Source organism: Grus americana, chromosome 21 (assembly GCF_028858705.1).
Source record: "Grus americana isolate bGruAme1 chromosome 21, bGruAme1.mat, whole genome shotgun sequence".
Classification (NCBI taxonomy): domain Eukaryota; kingdom Metazoa; phylum Chordata; class Aves; order Gruiformes; family Gruidae; genus Grus; species Grus americana.
The window spans coordinates 8,553,605-8,571,269 of NC_072872.1; the positions used below are offsets into that span (position 1 = coordinate 8,553,605).

Consider the following 17,665-nt stretch of genomic DNA (forward strand, 5'->3'; position numbering starts at 1 on the left):
CAATAAATGACTAGAAGATAGACAATTAAATCAATAGCAATCTTTATCATTAAGACGTACCTTTTCTCAGTTTGAAAGATTACACCGTTAAAAACAGTATTTCCATGAGAGAATTCTCTTTCATTATAAACGTCACTGCTATTCCTAGTTTTAGTAATATATATTCCATACGTAGGAATGGGAAATTGATTGAACTAAGGAATCTTGCGAGAAGTGTCGTTCATAAAATAACACTCAAAGCAAGAACATTATTTTGATACAATAAAAAAAGCTTTCAAAAGATCTTGAAAACCGGCATGTGAGAAGTAGACAAGATTAGTAAAATCTCTACAGCTGCGATAAGCTCAACGCAAGAAGAAAAAGGTACAAAGAACCTGGTTTAAAAGCAGACTGGCCTGTTGCTGAAGGCACTATCTTCCTCTCTGGCGTATATTCCAAACCTGCTGGACTGTAAAAAAAACCACCTTCAAAATAGGTAATCAGATGCCTTTCCTAGACTCAAAGGACATGATTATTAGTTCAATTTTGCTACCAAAATGTTAAGATACAACATTTGCTTTTAAGGAAGAACAACGGTCTGCAGACAGCTGCCGTGTCTGGAATCCAGACAGCGCCCAGCAGCCGCGGGCTCAGCAATGGATCTTGTGCAGGGCCCCTGTGCAAATTCACAGGTCACGTTCCGGAAAAACCCTGTAATAACGCAGCGTTTATCACTGAAATGCCTGAGCTCCTCTAAGGAACAGCCTCAATTCCTGGTCTTACTAGGAAGTCTCCCATCCCTAACGTCGGGTCGGTCAGCGGTCTCCCTCCCTGCTTCTTCAGTTCTTCTCCCCACCACCCAAGAAGATCAGATTCTAACTTCTTCTTTCCAAAAAGATTTAGAAAACCCTGTAAGACCAGCAAACCAAACAATAAATAGGAGGCCCAGAGGTGAGTTCAGCACAGAAGTCGTGTTCCCGCATATGCTGAAGGGGAAGGAGCAGAGACCAGACGGATGCTCCCGTGTCGTTTCGGAGCATTGTGCCATTTTGCTTGCGAAGCTGCCAGGAGAGCTGTCCACGTGCGCCGGTCCCATCGTGGCTGCTGGTGCTCCACGCCACCTTGCCACGGCCCCAGGAGCATCGGTCCTCTCCCAGGAAAACAGAGCTCCTTGGCCAGCAGAGCTCTGCAGAAGGAAAAGCTGCCTGCACGGAACTGCCCGGATTTCTCGGGGGCTCTGGCTGATGCGCTAAGAAACATCCGCAATGTCAGTGCCGAGTGCTTCTGCTTCAAAAGTGCCTTTGTCTTCCAGGCATTCCCGGCGGAAATGTCAAAACTGCAAGTCTTATTTGAAGGTTCCAGTGGAGACCTCACTGCGCGGCACGGCCTCGCTGCAGCGCAGCTTGACGGTTATCCTTCGGCACCTATCACATTATCTCAGTCTTGATTACAGACGAATCTATTGCCGCACTACGCAAGTCAACAGCGGATCCGTTTCTCCAGGACTGTTCAGCAGCTGCAGCGACCTGAATCGTCCAGAGAAACTGCTCTTTGGTTATCGCAGGGGGTTCCTTGCCTGCAGGGACAGGAACGAAGCGCTGGATGAAACCCACGTTATCGACCCGCTCTGCCTTTCGGCACATCGCTGCCCACCGTGGTATCCCTCCTCAGCTACCAGAGCTGGGGCCTCAGATTTCAAAAAGAAACTTTCTTTTCCCTTTCCTTCCTGCCCTGCAACTAAAATCCTGGAGTTTTGTCAATGCGGCCAGCAGAACAGAAATATTTTATTCCTTCTGGGCAGCCAGGACTCTAGAGGAGGCTCTCCTTGCTGTTCCAAATGGCTGCTTCCTCCACAAATGACAGTAAGGTCTGTCGGAATTTTCCCTCCCGATTTCCATTTCTTCCCAGAACACAGAGTTTCAGATCAACACTCCGTCCCTCACTCGTCTCACTGACTTTGAAATGAGAAAAGCAGCGCACCCCCCAACAAAGCCAAGTGATTCGTTTTCATTTACTGAAACAAGGTCAGCTGTTTGCACCTCTGTCGAGCCATCGGCTCCTTCGGAGGCTGACCGCTCCACGCGTGTTTTTACCATCTGCCGAGAACCCCGGCGCTTGTTGGGGCCGCAGCTCAGCCCGTGAAACCCCACATTCGGTTACGGGGAGCTCACTCCTCACCTGCACAACCCTGGCTTCAACTTAACCGTGACAAACGTCATTCCTAGTTTTCACACCTACTCACTCCTCCTTTTCAGACACAAACACCAAATTGCAACTGCTGTTGGAACAGCTTCCAAGGGAAGTTTTTGCTGAAAGTGAATCCAAAGCAACGCTGGCCATTAATGCAGGCTTCAGCCTCACCTTTCAGGGTTCTCAGAAAGTGTCGAAAGAGCTCCCTGTGTGCATCTCTGTAGCGATCAGCTTGGGTCTGTGAATATATGGATACCGAAGTCCCATGCTCCGTAATCCCCAGGGGATTCTGATTATCTACCCGTAACGTTCCTTGAGAACCGTGAACCTGCAGGGAGGCAGCAAACAGGAAAAAGAACAAAGTTTTCCAGTTATCACGCTTTCGATCTGAAACAGCCGGCTAGTCTACAGAAGCCCTGGCTTGTACGACCACAAAAGAAGTAGCTTCTACAATTAGGAGTTACAACTGACACACCCCCTCGCACGGATCGGACATGACAGAAAATACCAGGTAGGTGTTGTAGCGCAGCAGCTTCTGCTTATGTGATACCTCCTTTTTTTTTTTCCTTCCACCTGAGCCAAGCTCCTTCGTAAGTATTTAACAGATATCACTCCCCAAATCCAGCCCATGCGCCTGTTTATAATTCGTGACTTTAGGAATCTACGGACAATTTGCCTCCGAGTTTCCGCCTTTCTTCCCCTTTAATATCCTGAGCTCTTGGCTTGCTGCGCACCTAGAAACACCCAGACAGGCAGCGAAGGAACTGTACGCCACCATTTCAGCCTCGGGAGAGCTGACACCAGTTCCTGCTCTAGTTCGATTGCACGCAGCTCACAACCCCACCAGAAGACACGTAAACAGAGGCAAAGTTTGGGTAGCGAGAGAGGGAGCGGATTGTAGGTTAACGCACACAGGCAACCCGCTGCTGCCGAGGTGTTTTGCGAGACGCGCTTGCGGGCACACGCACGGGGCACACACAGAGGGTAAAACCTGTGCTAGCCTGCAGCGTGGCCACAGGATGGACTGAAAAGTAAGAACGCACCTCTAGTCTCTGATCACAGCTTTTAGTGCAGTGCTGACTGACGTCCAAAGTAACAATTGCTCCACTAGGAAATTTCATGCTGACCGCTACAGTGTCTGCATCCTTCAAGCAGGCCATATCTGAGTGACAAAAAAGGCACTCGCTCACACCAGGAACAGCAAACCCGCAAGTACTACGACTACAAAGTGCTGCTCTTCCTTTAAGAGGTGACGCCGGCTCCACAATACCTTCAAGAGGAAGCGAGGGCGACAGCAAAGCGCTTTCTGCAACGTGCACCAGCTGGTTTACCTTGAGCGGCGCTTCCGACAGAGAACAAGCAGCTCTGCAGAAGCGCACAGCCCCCAGGTCTGACCTCCACCTTCCCAGCCCGTGGCTCGCCCTAAAGAAGGCTTCCACTTCTTCTTCCAAGCACATTTCCCTTCGCAGCTTATTACAGCCGAGACGGGGCAACTTCCAGCTCGTAGCTAGAACGAGGTGGATGGTACAAAGTCCACCCTGGGGCGTTTTGTTTGTTGCATTTCAACGCTTTACCATAGATTGTAACATTGCGTACTACACCTTCCAACAGCAGCCAGGCAAGGTCGGCGGCAGCTGCAATTACCTTAATTAAAACTGTTTAAAAAATGGCAGCTTCCAGTTTTATGGTTAGTTGGAATTAGACTGGTAACCCAGAGCGTGCCCATCAGCTTGACGCAATCCAGAGTAAATTCCCATCTTTGTGCTGAGATCAACGGGAAAGCGCCGGAGAAATCGGAGCAGGCAAAGAACTGGAACAGACTGGGCTGACATTCTTGGAAGCACAGAGCTCTGCTTGTTACTTCCTGCACTCTGGTTTTCGCACGGCAAACTCGATATCCCTCAATGCCGTACAGAGCGGAGTTCAGCGACAGCTCTACAGCAACCGCCTGGCATCAGCGGGGAACCGACACAGCTCAGAAACCATCGCTAAACACCCTGCCTACAACAACGCCTGAGAGACTCGCCTTCTACGCCACTAGACTGTTTTCTCAACTGTTCCGTGATGGAAGCGTTACGTCATGGCAACCGTGCTCCCATACGCTCTTCCTTCCCAAATTTAATACTGAAGTCCAGAAGTACACGATAAACTATCAAGAAATTTAGTCTTACCTGCACAGAATGCATGCCCCAGTGAAAATACTGTATCTGGTGCACTCTCTCCCAACAACAAACTGATAATATCTATATCGTGCACAGCAGCATTATAAAAAATTCCACCTGGAAGAAGCAAAACTGGGCATTAAGGTCTCCACGTTTAAAACGCACAGCCAGCGTACATTTCTGAACTGCCCCAAGGCAGATATAAAAAGCCCCCATCATCGAAGAAACTAATACTAAAAGCAAACAGAGAAATGCAACAAAAATAAAGATCGGGAAAGAAAACACTCCTCAAACCTTATGGCTACGCAAACAGAGGGGACTCTCCACCAGAACACAGGCAAGATACATGTCCAGCCCTGTGAGAAGGAACCCTTCCGAAGCACGCCGCTCAGTACCTGATGTTTTTAGGAAGCTCAGAGATGCCGCAGGATATATGCTGCTAATCGTGGAAATCCGGTGGATCCTCCCCAGCGCCTGGCTGTCGCGGACTTTCTTGTACAAGAACTGCAGCGCTGGGTCAAAGCGCCTTCAAAGAGAGACAAGGAACGAATGCAGTCCAGCGTTTGGAGGAGGTCACCTGGGCCGCCGTTACTGCCGCGGTGCACGAGGCCAGCTCGGTGGCAGCAAGCGCGTGACACGACGCGAACCTCACCGGGCGGATGGGGTTTGACACAGCTTTCTAAGTTCAGCCGCTTATTATGCATGAATTTTCTGTCTGGCAGACAAGCCTAAGAGCTGCCTTTGTGAAGACTTTAACAACCTCAATGAAGACATTAAACTATGGGGGCTAGGAGCACGCGAAGGCCCAGTAAATCGCCTACAGCTCGTCTCAGAGCCCTGCCTACAAGATTCTGTTCAGTGGAGCGTCAACCAAAACCCCAGCTGGGGTTCAGCCCCACGGCTGGCATCAGACCCGCGCCGCGAGCTCTCCAACGGAAAAGACCAATGTTAGGGTGGGTGTTTTGTGTCGTTACCTATCGCTGTGTGCAAAACATGTATATGTTTGTCCAAATAACTGTTATTTGCAATGAAATTAACTCTTCCCCACAGAGGAGCACAAAGCAACCGCGTGTCTTTACGGACAACCACATCCACTCAGCGAACGCTGTTAAAAGCTGAGCGCAAGCTTAAAGTGGCATTCTGGGCTTTTGGCAGAGCTCCCTGAACCCCCGCACGTTTAACAGAGCAGAAGCAAATGAAAATTAATCTACTTTCCTTCCGTTTCAGTGATTTAATCTTAAGGGTCCAGATATAAGGTCACAAGTGGAAATATCACTTTATAAAGATTAATAAACCTATTCCCATCACACAGACCAGTAATTCTAACAACAGGTGGAATTTCCACGGCCACGTACTTTGCAGTCCTCGAGGTTAATAATCCTCAAGCACCGTCCCCTCTACAGGCTTAATTAGCAAATCAGTGAAAATACAAAAAAGTTACAAGACAGGAAGAGATTTCAATATTATGAAAATCTATTCAAAGAGCAGCCTTTTTCTCCGCTGTTTTAAAGAGACAATTCACTGCCTTCTTCCAATTTCTAGTTACTGCCACAAAGGTGTCAAACAGGGCAAGAAGGACAGCTACCCTGAGACCCAGAAAAAGTACAATATGCAGAGACAGAAGGTTCATCGGGAAGCCCAGTGCACGAGCCAAGGTCAATGCCAGAGGGCACTACCAGACTGAGCAGGGTTGCAAACTAAGGAGAAACTGCCTCGGCGGATGGCTCGGCGCCGTCGGAATATTTCCTCCTCTGAAGCTCCAACTAGCTGCAGCATCACAAAACCTCCAAAGGACTGCGGAGATGTGGACCCCAACCGATCTAAAAAGCCCGATTGAGTTCCACTAGCATCCGTTCAAGCGAACATTTATTTTAACCTCATGACAGCTAGATTTTTATCTCCGTTACGCATGAAAAATTAAGCCAATCTAATTAACTCCCAGATGAACAATGTTAACAAGCAGCAGTGAAACTAAGTTTATTTGAGGACAAATTTGGGAAAGCCCGAGGAATCAATGCTACGTTCAGACACGCGCTTCTTATCAAGTATAATTCGGAAGAAAAATGTTGGTCTTACTTGTAGAATCCACACACCAATGGCCTTCCACATCTGTCAGCTTCATCAAAACAAGCTTCTGCTGTCTGCCTGTCAAAACTGGGCAGCCTCTCGCAAAATACACCTTTTCCTGTGCAAAAAGGTACAGAACACGGGACTGAAGGCAAGATGCAGTCTGCACAAGACGTTTTTATCTGGCAATAACGTACACGCATCATTACATTTGAGAAAGTACATCTGATGAAACCCAAGCACGGCTTTTTATGTATTGATGCTACCAACTCCCTTTGGGCCCCCACCTCTGGTTTTACTGGTCCCAAGAAGCGCGACTGTTCTGAAAGACGGCTTTCCCTTCAGTCCCACTGGCAATTCCAGGACCAGACACTCCATACTGGGACCAGCATGGTACCAACTCCACTGGTGTTAAGCCATTAACCTCAGTGTCATCAGTAGACTAATTTCTCTGTAATGAAGCGATCAGAGTCTGCACAACTCAAGGCACACTGCCGAAACAAGAAAGCATTCACACTTCAAGCGTTCTGCAAGCGTACAGGGTCTGCCTCAGCGCGTGCTACCGACTACAGATAAAAGCTGAATTTGCAGCCGCTCCTCTTACCTGCTCGTAAAGCGTCGATTACGATCTCGGAGGCTTCTTCAGGTGGTGAACAAATAATGGCTCCGGAGACTCTGCAGAAGTCAAAAGAAAGATCCTCAGTGAAGACAAGGTTCTTACTAGAATGAACAGCGCTCAAGAGCTCCTTTCAGTTACAGTTATTTTTATGACAGCCGCCTCAAACTTTGTGGAAGAGTTAAAAAAAAGACATAAAACCCCAAGGCATAGAACTCTGGAAGCATCAATTACGTTATAAAAGGAACTCAGTGCCTGCTTGCAAGGATGAAACATGGGATCACCTATACAGGTTAAAATTACAGGTGGCACAATGAAACTGCACTGCTTCACCTGCATCTTAAGAAAGTCTTTTAAAGGCGTCCTTTGACAACAGCTTCAATCCTGTTAGCTAACACATGCACTGAAATTGGAAGTATTTGTGCAGTAGGGCTGCTGACAAGCCATCGGTACATCTGAGATTACCATTCCCTAGTTTCTAGTATCAGATCCCTCCTTCTTAAAAGCTCTGCCTTTCCCGTTTGCAAGGATGTTTAAAACACCAATTTGAGAATTGCCCGTAGCCACATCACTAAATGTTACTCATTCAGCTGAACTGTAAAGCAAAACTCCACAACCTTTCCCGTTTGCAGCAATCCTTGCTGATCTCAAACTGTTTCAAAAGAGCCTCCAAAGACAGCCAGCCGCTCCAAGGCTGAAAAACTGGCAGGCAGCAGGGAAGCGTGTTGTTTATTGCTCTATGGGAACGAAGGAAAATAAGGGGGGTTTTCTCTTAACAAAACTGCCTGCAACTAAACTCCTTGGAGTTTCCATCGCTTCTGGGCATGAGTCAAGCTAAGCTGCTCAGGTCTGGGTCCGCTACAGCACAGGGCCTTTTCCAGAGAGGGGAAGCAAGTGTCACACAGAGACACTCGCCCCAAGCCTCGTGGCGGGGAAGCAGCACGCACGGGAGCTAGCGGCGGGCAGTACCGCTGATCGTTGAGCGCGATGTCGGCGTCCTGCTGCCGCAGCACCCTGGTGCCGGCCAGGAACTCGGCGTTGAAGGCACGCTCCACCTCCTCCAGCTGATCCTCCACAACATAAAGCAAGCAGCAGCCCGTTTCCTCCAGCAGGCTTTGAAACAAGGCTTTATTGAGGAGCCCTACACCGAAGAGGGCGAGGCCGATGCCGCTGCTGTGCCGTGTGGTGGGCACCGGGCTGTCGTGGGCCTCGGGCACGGGTTCCCGCTGGCCGGCCTGCTTCGAGGGGGCAGGCGCGATCCTCACGTGGAAGGCGGCAAGCGCCGAGGGGCGGCTGGCGGAGGTGGAGGGCGTCGGGTCTTCCCGGGGGGCGGCCGCGCTGGCAGGGTGGAGGGGAACCAGCGGCTTGTGGCAGGAGGGCGGAGAGGGGACCATGCCGTAGCCAGTGCCGGTGCCAGCGGCGAGGATGAAGGACGGCTGGGAGAGCAGGGAGGGCGCGTCGAGCTGCAGGGGCAGGCCGGTGCCGACGTCTGGACCTGCAGAGCTGGGCGAGACAGACAGGGGAGGGCTGGGGGCGAGACGGGACGGGGAGGGCTGGGGCGAACCTCTGCTCTCCCTCCCCGAGCGAGGGGCAGCGGCCCCGCGCCCCGACCGGCTCCCAGCCCCCGCTCTGCTGCCCGGCGGCCTCGGCCGGGCCGGGGGGGCTGCACTCACAGGAGCAGCGGGGCGCGCAGGCCGTGCTGGCGGAGGAGGCGGCGGTTGCGGTAGTGGCGGCCGGAGGAGAGGTGCTCCAGGATGCGGTCGCGGCGCACCCGCATGGGCAGCTGGCAGGAGGTGCAGTACAGCGTCTCCACCACCGCCGCCTCCCCGGCGGCGCCGCGCTCCAGGAGGTGCCGCTTCACCGCCAGCTCCGAGAACTCGGCCGCGTAGTCGTGCAGCGTCTTCTTCTTCCGCCCCATGGCGGCGGCGCGGCCCGGCCCGGCCGCCCCGGAAGCGGAAGGCGCGGTCCCGCCGCCGTTGCCTGGCAGCCGGGCGCGGCGCCCCGGCGGAGGCTGGGCCCGTCCCCTCCTCCGGCAGGCCGGAGCCGCTCGGAGCCCTGAGCTCGGCCCCGGTTCTCACCCCGCAGGAGATGGAGGGAAGGAGCTCGGGCGAAGCAGCCCGCCGTGAAGCCGTCGGCGACGCCGATGCTGGCGGGGCCTTGCGGGAGCAGGCGCGGGTGGCAGAGCTCACCGGAACCCAGACAGGCGACCAAGAGCTCCGGGAGCAACTGCAGAAGGCAAAGGACGACTACAGCATGGCCACGGGTACCTGGGAGGGCCCCAGCAAACACGCCGTTATCCCAGCCGCCAGGTTCATCTGCGGCCCGTCCCGCCGCTCCTGCCCAGAACAAACCGCAGGGCAGGGTGTCGGGAGCGCAGCCCCTGCTTTCCGCCGTCGCCTACAGCGAGCTGAACCGCCGCTTCTCTTCCAACCACTTTCTCTGCCCCCTTAGACTGGAGCCCCAGCAGTATCCCGGGGCAGCCGCCAGCGTTTCAGCGCTCTGGCAACCTGTGCTGGTGTTACCCACCCTGCCGGGGCTCCGAGCAGCTCCGGCCTCGCCAGTGCAGGCGGTTCCAACGTGTATCACGGCACCGTACAACGGAACGCCTTACCCACCGCTGTCACTGCAGCATTAACTTCACCCCCGGTCATAGCAGCAGTTCTGCCCGTGCTTACCTGAAAAAAGGGGCTGCGAAGCTTTTGGCAGGGATTCGCTTTGCTTAACAGCAGCACTCCAATTTTACAGGTGCCATCTCTTCCTTGCAAAGACAACTGGAGATCCAAGAATCCCAGCTCCGGAGAATCAAATCTGAAAAGGAAATGCTCCAAAAGAAGCTGAGAGAGCGAGAAAATCAGCTACAAGCCATGTCTACCAAGGTACCGCCCCGAGAGCGCAGCGGCTGTCGTTAGGAGAGCCTGCAGCGGGGAATCCGGGCTTTCCGCAACACCTCCCTTTCTCAGAGACAGGAGGTGCCCCTCTGAACCACAAAACTGAGGCATAAAATGTTTTTTCTTAAGTTTTGCAGTCTGAGAGAAGAACGGAAACATGAAGAAATGATGGTGACAATAGAGAAGGAGAACTGCAGCCTTCGACAGGTAAATTCAGTGCAAAGCCGCTATAGAAAATTCTTGTACTAGCTGCTTAGTTGTGCTTGGTTTAGTCTTGGGGGAGTTTGCCTGCTCGCTTTCTTCCTCACAATAACGTCTGGATTTATTGATGTCCTCAGGCTGTTACAGAACAGGAATGCAGACTGGCTGAGCAGAACAAGCTGATCAGTGAGTTACAGGGGACGGTCAGCAAGCTACAGGCAGAGGTCCTGAGTAGCCAACACCACATCCGTAAGCAGCAGCGGGCGCAAGCGGCGATCCAGAGCCAAGCCGAGACACTGGAGCACAGGGAGCTGCAGACTAGAGTGGCCCTGGAGTGCATCACCAGCAGGGTAAGCGTAGCTGCCATCGCCTCAGACTCCTGCCCCCCTCTCGGGAGGTGCCTCAACCAGAGTCTAAAAGCTGAGAGACATTCTTGGGCAGAAGCACAGCGGGAGATGCACCAAGGGCTTCGCAGTCCTTGGCTCTCAGAGCCTGGCTTCCCTTTGCAGGCACGGGGCCAGAGCAGCAGGAAGCTTGGTCCTTTTGCTTCCCAGCTTGTTAGCATGTGGCTGTTACATCACTTACAAAGAAAACAGACCTCAAATAGCAGAAGCCCTTGAGAAATGAGAGTTCAGAACAGTTACATCACTGGGTCTCTAATATCCTTCCTGACCAAAGTACCAGATATCACCTTAAAACCCTGTTTGCACAGCTGGGCCCTGGCTGAAGGTTGCCGTAGTGAGCACAGAGTCCAACACCTGGGTAAGGGACTCGGTCCACCCAGAAACACATCTTTATCATGCTGCTTGCAGTGAAGCCTGGTCAAACTGCCTGTAATCTCACATATGCACACTTGCCACTTCATCCCTCACTGGTACTTTGCCCGAGCCTGACCGCATAGTCTCTGTAAATCCATGCAAATGCCAAAGAATTGTATACAGACTAAACACCCATACTTCTTTCCTCTTTTATCACCAGTTTGAAAGATATCGAAGCAAAATAATTCAGGCAACGTTCAGTACGGCGGGCAGCAAGCCTCCCCAGGCAGAGGTCACCGACGAGGAGCTGCTGGAGGCAATGCAGGTATGTGGCTCTTTTGAGCTCTGCTTCCAGCAGTAGGCAAAGAACCAAGGAGATAGGGAACACTGTGGTACCGCTCTCCGCCTAATGCTTTCCTGCCCCTTTTACACATCCTTAACTTCCAGAAAATAATTAACGAACGGATGGAGTTCCATCAGATGCTGAAACAGAAAGGCATCAAGGTCCCATTGCTCCACAGCACTGACACAGCAACTTTGTCACCCACCAGCGCTAAGGGAAGGAGGAAGAGTCCCGCGAGGTAGCACCTTTCAGCAGCTGAAAAACAGCCCGAACGGCTGCACCAGAACGTGGCCCCCACTTCAGGCTCCTCTTCCTTGGTTTTCAGATGGTGACTTACTAACAAATTAAACTCCTTGTACTAAAATCAAGTTCTGCAGGAATATCTAATTCAGTTGTTTCAACTGACTCGGAGCACAATTCACTGTAAATCACTGGTCAGTAGAAACCTTTGACTTTGCAGGGCAGCTTGAAGCACTACAAGTAGCTAGGAAAGATTATGTCACCATTTTTGCAGTACACAATAGCTGCTTTGGCGAGTTTGTATAGTTACGTGATTGGAGAATTCACCAACGCCAAAACAAGTCACAGGGACACATGACTGCAAGAACTGGTTTATTATTTTTCCATTCAATATGCAACTCCCAACACATGAACGTATTTGACACGGTATCTGGAAGTTCAGTTAGAGCTATCATTTTTAACCGAAAAAAGGCAAGCTGTGGGTCACCCTAGCCCATGGAGAGGTTTGCATTCATAAAGGTAGCAGCCCACATGTAAAAGTCACCCACAGACCGCAAAAATTAGAACTGCTCAAACTACCTGTATTTTGGAAGGTGTATTTCGGGGGGTCACGCTGGGCAACAGCGCTTCTGTTCTGGGGAGAGGGGAGCTTCAGGAGTGTCGACGTAAGGCAGCATTAGCCCTCCTGAGCCAGAACAGATTCAGTGCTTGAGCACCAGTAACTCAACGGGTGCACAACGAGGTCACAGCTGCTGTTTCCGCAAGGGTGGGTGAGGGCTCTAAAACATACTGGGACAGGCAAAGCCCTGCAGTCAGTTCAACTGACGTCACTTAAAAAGGGAAGCTGCGTTAATGTCAGAACACAGCAACCGTCACTTTAAAACTCACTCTGGAGTTCTGACAGCAATTACATTTTCACAATGGCTCCAGACATACAAATAAAACCATGCAGAATGAGATGCCAGTGAGGCGACTTTGCCGTCTGCCCTCAGTACCAGGCTGTCGCACGTGACTGGGTTCCACTGCTGTCACCTACTGCATTTCTCAGTTGAGCTACCAATGTAATAATCCAGCTGAAACACACCAGGAAGAAGCAGTGATCCTGCAGAAACATATGACTGCACTCATTTTGTAAATGCCAAGGTGTCGCAGTGCTTTTCTCTACAAGGTAACGCATCCTAACTTCCAATACCTGCTCTGCCCTTAAGTTCACATTTAAGTTATCTACCTAGTCACAACGCGATGGCTTTCTATAAGGCTGAAAGAATGCAACACTCCTTGTTGTAGCCTGATCACACTTTCTAGTTTTCACATACCCAGGCAGGATGCTCTGCTTCCATTCTTTAAAAAAAATCAAACCACCTTGCTGGGTACAAGCTGCATGGTTGAAAATGGGGGGAAAAAAAAAGAAAACGGAATAATTTTCTTAGCTTCGATAGCTGCTAACGTATTACAGTCAGAAGAGAGGAAACTGTGGTTAGGTCGGTTTTTGAGGGATAAAGTACTTTCAAGTTTCCGTCTGTGTCCACCACTCGAACCTGCTCCACTACCAACGGAAAATTCGTTGGCTGTATGCTTTGGCCGGGGTTCAAATTCACTGGCCCACAAAGAGCATCAGATTCGTTATCTGAGCCCAAGTCTTCCTTACTTTCCATGGTAAATCTGTTCAGTTCCGCAATTTTCTGTTACAAGCAAAATAGAGAAAACAAGACGTATTCTGTTGAAAGTCAAACCACAAATTTCCAATTGTGGTAACACAACATTAGTTATCCTGCTGAGCTTTGACGTTAGCCAGTTAGTCAGGATACAAAAAGGTAACAACCTTTTGCAGTACAGCAAGAATGGAAAAGTAAGCAAAGGAGAGAGAATACTACTACTACTAAAATAACAATCAACTTCTGTATTCTTCTCAATACATGGGAGCAATTACACATTTGACCGAGAAGCACACCGAGAACAGATAGGGTATTTTACTGAACTTCTTACCAGAATTAGTGTGTCCATGACATCTTTGCAGATCTGTAAACTGGTATCGCTTGTCACTTCCAGAAACAGGTCACGGGTGTCTTTTCTAATCTGTCAGAATAACACAGGTAAGGCAAGTAAGGAATCGGAGCACCCACAGGCACCTGGTGACAGTTCAATACACAAACTGACCGCAAAACTCGCACTCAATTCAGCCAGAGGCAAAGCACTGCCTTTCTTCGCAGGTCAGGCCCCTCTATTCTCGCCCTCCAACAAAGCCACCTCTGCGAAGGCAGACCTGTGCCTCTGGAACAGCTTGCCAGATTTACAAGGGTAAAAACCGAACTCCTCTATCTGACAGTCTGGCAGAGAAGAGTCAGGCTTTGAATATTTAATTTGGAACGCAATGACAAGTTTCACAGAACTGCGCCTATCTTTGAATTGGGAGTTAAATACCTCTCAGCAGAAAGAAACACTGTTGAATTCTGATTAATGTATTTCCACTAACAGAGAGTACCTTTGTTTTCTCACTGTTGGTTATTGGCGGGAAAGAAATCACGATGCCTTCGGCATCCACAAGACATGGGTAGTTATCTTTGCCATCCAGCAGCTGGAGATACCTGCCAAGAAAAAACAAGGAGCAAAAAGTAACTGAAACGGCAGCTGCACACAATGGCAGAAAATAGCAACAAAAGGTAATTAGCACATTCCTGATCTACCACGGAACAAAAACTGGAGTTGGAGCACTAAAATTCAGCAACTCTTGACGCAGCTAGAAATAACAGAAGGCACTCATCATCCTTCTTTCACTCCAGATTACTCTCTATGCATAAATTCAGCTTGGCGTTTTTCATCTTGACTCCTGAACACTCGCACTGCCTTTGTTAGCCCCGCCACCGCTACAGAACATGCTGCAGAACACCATCGAGCACATTTTCCTCAGCGCTGTTTCTCCATACAACAAGTTACCAAAATTCACACAAAGAAACCCAGAAGAGATCGGTATACTGACTTGTGCAATCCAGAAACATTCTGACGCTTCTTCTGTTTCCTCTGCTCCTCAGCTTCCAGTTGCAGCTGGCGGAGAAGATCCTTTGCCTTGATCTCCTTTCGACCCAGGGGCACTATCTATGCCATACCAGAAAAGAAACATTTCAGTTTTAGAGCGCCTCAAACACTGGGATTATTAAAACTCTCCTGTGAGTCAGTAATTAAAACCCTACTTGTGCATGCCGTCATTCCCAAGTCCTAGTTCATTGTGAAAATACGTTTTCTATTTCACGTGGAGTGCTATGATCACATTGAGTTTAAACCTTCGCGTGAGCTACAATGCCCACTTGAAAGCCAGGCTTGTTGGCTAGTCCTAAACCAGGCGTGGACAGTTTCCCTCCATCCGGTCCTCTGACCAGGTTGGTCACTGTCATTGCTTGCTGCATAATGGGAAACCTGCTATCTCGTAACAGAAGCCATGTATGAAAGGCTCTGCAAGCCATCAGGAAACTGAAGAATTCATTCCTGAGGCTCAGGCCACGTGCACAGAACAAACACAGACACAAGGCACCTGGAGAGCAGAACGCAACAAAAACTTTGGGTCAGCCCCAAAGGGTCAGAGTGCCCCAACTGTTCAGCCCTTCAGCGCGATGGGTCCTGGAGGCAGGACAGCGACAGGCACACTGAAACAGGCCTATGTAAGTACGGATGCTGAATCTGAAATAGATTTTTGTATTCTGGGTTGAAGTACAGCCTAAGCGCTCGTCGTACAGATGTACTGCAAGCTTCTGATTTTCTTTCCCTTCTTTGACAGCAGCCACAGAAGCCCACAGCCCCTGCAGCGACTTTGGTTAGGTTACCCTGAAGGCTGCTGCCAGCCCCGGCACTCTCAGAGCAATGAGCACCTGCTCTGCCCTACGGTGCTCCGGGCACATCCTGATGTACACAGACCTCCAGGAACGTTACGGTGGTAACACCACAACACAGGAGAAGCGGAAAGGCGCACCGTGCCACTGGCCCTACCTTCAGTTCGTCAGGAGGCTGAACGTCGTATGTCAGGGGACCCTTGATCGACTGCAAGTCGTGGGTGGCAATTGTGGCTGCTGTCCGCTTTTCACAGATGTCCTCATGCAGTTTAGTCTAAAACATAATGAAAGCCATCAAAATATACCAAAAATATCAAAGTGATTTATCCCTCTGAGGGTTCAGATTCTTCTATATTGAATGTTTGAGGCATTAACCCTTTTGCATTTAAACGGAACTCAGCTCTTCACCTGCAAAATAACATTATCTGAATTAGAACCCAAATGTAAAGATACTGAAGCACAGCACGTGACATATTTCTTGACCGGGAGGTAAACACTTTTAACTCAGAACACAATCATCAAGACGTGAGTCTGGTAATCTGAAAGAAGCTAACACCTGCCGTCTAGACAGACAGGCGAGCAGCACACCCAGCAAAAGCCTGTGCTTATGATACCTCTGCCAGAAGGTTAGGTGCGCAAGAGTTTTAGCAGAGATTAGGGGACTTGGAGCCAAACCCAGGTACTTCTAACGCGAACGTGGGTTCAGTACCAGTTCTCAACGCTAACAAGCCTGTTACAGAGGCAAGGCAAACAGGCGTGCGTTCATCGCCCTCTCATGGCAATACCTGAGCTCCTCTCAGGCTCTTCGTGAACAGCAGCTTTGCCCACTGCGGACTGAGTAGGCAGCACGCCGTCCTGCCGTACCCCCCACCTGCTAGCTGAAGGGTTTGCACCGAGTTTGAGAAATTTCTCTGCTGGAAGAAGTCTGGAATGGTCCATTCCCAACACCGCTAGCAACGTTCCCAATGCAAACGAGTAATGCGAGGCCACGGCATTTACCTGTGTGGACAGGAACCTCTTCAGAGCGTTTCCCGGCTGTAAGTTCACTCCCTTCAGCACGCAACACACAATGAAGGGTCGAACATCTTTGACGCCTGGGCTTGCTTTGACCACCAAGGGCGCCGCATTTTCGGAGACATGCAGGACCTTCACCAGCAGTTTGCTTGCCTCCTCCAGCTCATCCTGCTCCCTGTCCCCACCATCCTTCTGCTGCTGCTTCTCCCTCTTCTTCTTCCTGGCCTCCTCTCGGGCGCCCTCGGCCTTGCCCTTCCCGCGGCCCCCGGCCCGCAGGTACTCCAGAATGGCCTTCGTCTGGCAACCATTGACCATCTTCTCCAGCCGCTTGTCCTTCAGCTGGTTGCCCCTGAAGTTGGCCTCCTTCAGCCGGGGGCAGTCAGCCAGCGCGGCGGGCAGCTCCTGCAGCCGGTTGTTGGCCACATCCAGGCTCTAGAGGAGACAGAGACAAGAGACTGAGACGGGCTGGGCGGCGGTGTGGGAACCCGGGGCGGCTGCTGCTCCCACCTTGAGGGCCGGCAGCGCGGCGATGTCGGCGCCCAGCTCCGCCAGCTCGTTGTCGGCCGCCTCCAGGCGGCTGAGGAGCGGGAAGGGCCCGCCGGGGCCGGCGGCGGGGGGCAGGAGCCCGCCGGGCAGCGCCCGCAGGCGGTTACCGGAGAGCAGCAGCGCCTGGAGCTGCGGCGCGGAGCGGGCCAGCCCCGGGCCCAGCTCCCGCAGCCGGTTGCCGCTCAGGTTGAGGCTGCGCAGCTGCGGGAAGGCCGGGGCTCCCTCCGGGGCTCCCGCCGGCTCCGCCGCCCCGCCCAGCGCGGCGGGCAGCGCCTCCAGGCCGTTGCCGGAGAGGTCGAGGAGGCGGAGGGCCGGCAGCGGCCCGCCCAGCCCCGCGCCCAGCCCGGCGGGGCCCAGCGCGTTACCGCGCAGCACCAGCGTGTGCAGGGCGGGCAAGGCGGCTGCCAGCCCCGGGCCCAGCTCCCGCAGCGCCGCGCAGCCGCTCAGCTCCAGCGACTGCAGCAGCGGCAGCGCCAGCAACGCCGCCGGCAGCCGCCCGCCGCCCGCCGCCACCCGCTCCGCCACCGCCGCGCCGGGCAGCGCCAGCTCCCGCCGCCGCCCCCGCGCCGCCGCCTCCAGCTCCGGCCAGGCCGCCGCCATGGCGCCGCGCTCCCTCCTCCGCGGGAAGGCCCGCCCCGCCGCCGCGCTGCCCGGGAACGCCCGCGCAACAAACCCCCCGCCTGCCCCGCGGAGAGCCGCGCAGCGCCCCGGCCCCCCCCCCCCCCGCAACGCCCTGCGGGAGCGCGGCGCTCGGGCGAGGCCCGGGGAAGGAGCCGCCGCGGCCCGTTGATGCACGGGCTGGCAGCGGTGCAGAGCAGCCGTACGGGTACTCCGAGGTGC

The 17,665-nt window shown here is 52.3% G+C and overlaps 3 protein-coding genes across 7 annotated transcripts; 1 reads left to right on the plus strand and 2 right to left on the minus strand.

The window, feature by feature from the left end:
• Positions 1-22: 22 nt before the first annotated feature.
• LOC129215801 (myo-inositol 2-dehydrogenase-like) lies at positions 23-9,042 on the minus strand. Of its 3 annotated transcripts, XM_054849636.1 has the most exons (9): positions 8,688-9,041; positions 7,984-8,517; positions 7,003-7,073; positions 6,408-6,516; positions 4,727-4,857; positions 4,341-4,448; positions 3,213-3,331; positions 2,341-2,497; positions 23-1,555 (listed from the first exon to the last, which is right to left on the minus strand). In XM_054849636.1, the coding sequence occupies exons 1-9, from the start codon at positions 8,930-8,932 to the stop codon at positions 1,407-1,409; spliced, it is 1,623 nt and encodes a 540-aa protein (XP_054705611.1). In that variant the 5' UTR covers positions 8,933-9,041; the 3' UTR covers positions 23-1,406. The 3 variants fall into 3 exon arrangements, 2 of the variants coding, with proteins under 2 accessions (XP_054705611.1, XP_054705612.1); XM_054849637.1 differs by lacking the exon at positions 4,341-4,448 and having other exon boundaries at positions 8,688-9,040; XR_008580098.1 differs by lacking the exon at positions 3,213-3,331 and having other exon boundaries at positions 1,417-1,555; positions 8,688-9,042.
• Positions 8,990-13,936, plus strand: CCDC27 (coiled-coil domain containing 27). 3 transcript variants are annotated; one of them, XM_054849639.1, is made up of 6 exons: positions 8,990-9,277; positions 9,760-9,890; positions 10,032-10,109; positions 10,241-10,453; positions 11,082-11,186; positions 13,655-13,936. In XM_054849639.1, the coding sequence occupies exons 1-6, from the start codon at positions 9,103-9,105 to the stop codon at positions 13,802-13,804; spliced, it is 852 nt and encodes a 283-aa protein (XP_054705614.1). In that variant the 5' UTR covers positions 8,990-9,102; the 3' UTR covers positions 13,805-13,936. The 3 variants fall into 3 exon arrangements, with proteins under 3 accessions (XP_054705614.1, XP_054705616.1, XP_054705617.1); XM_054849641.1 differs by lacking the exon at positions 13,655-13,936 and adding an exon at positions 11,309-11,572; XM_054849642.1 differs by lacking the exon at positions 13,655-13,936 and adding an exon at positions 11,413-11,572.
• Positions 11,804-17,564, minus strand: LRRC47 (leucine rich repeat containing 47). Its single transcript, XM_054849635.1, has 7 exons — positions 16,787-17,564; positions 16,265-16,711; positions 15,423-15,539; positions 14,422-14,537; positions 13,927-14,029; positions 13,431-13,520; positions 11,804-13,126 (listed from the first exon to the last, which is right to left on the minus strand). Exons 1-7 carry the CDS (start codon positions 17,423-17,425, stop codon positions 12,887-12,889), a joined length of 1,752 nt encoding a protein of 583 aa, XP_054705610.1. The 5' UTR covers positions 17,426-17,564; the 3' UTR covers positions 11,804-12,886.
• Between the last annotated feature and the right edge of the window lie 101 nt (positions 17,565-17,665).

Excerpts from the sequence above, each read along its gene's own strand:
- CCDC27 (XM_054849639.1), top strand. The coding sequence starts at position 9,103 with ATGGAGGGAAGGAGCTCGGGCGAAGCAGCCCGCCGTGAAGCCGTCGGC. Across the intron at positions 9,278-9,759 it reads CGACTACAGCATGGCCACGG|GTGCCATCTCTTCCTTGCAA; the intron begins GTACCTGGGAGG and ends CCAATTTTACAG. Across the intron at positions 10,454-11,081 it reads TGGAGTGCATCACCAGCAGG|TTTGAAAGATATCGAAGCAA; the intron begins GTAAGCGTAGCT and ends TTTTATCACCAG.
- LOC129215801 (XM_054849636.1), bottom strand. The coding sequence starts at position 8,932 with ATGGGGCGGAAGAAGAAGACGCTGCACGACTACGCGGCCGAGTTCTCG. Across the intron at positions 4,858-6,407 it reads TTGGTGTGTGGATTCTACAA|GCGCTTTGACCCAGCGCTGC; the intron begins GTAAGACCAACA and ends CTCTCTTTGAAG. Across the intron at positions 3,332-4,340 it reads GGGGCATGCATTCTGTGCAG|ATATGGCCTGCTTGAAGGAT; the intron begins GTAAGACTAAAT and ends TTTGTCACTCAG.
- LRRC47 (XM_054849635.1), bottom strand. The coding sequence starts at position 17,425 with ATGGCGGCGGCCTGGCCGGAGCTGGAGGCGGCGGCGCGGGGGCGGCGG. Across the intron at positions 15,540-16,264 it reads AGAGGTTCCTGTCCACACAG|ACTAAACTGCATGAGGACAT; the intron begins GTAAATGCCGTG and ends ATTATGTTTTAG. Across the intron at positions 14,538-15,422 it reads AGCCTCCTGACGAACTGAAG|ATAGTGCCCCTGGGTCGAAA; the intron begins GTAGGGCCAGTG and ends GGTATGGCATAG.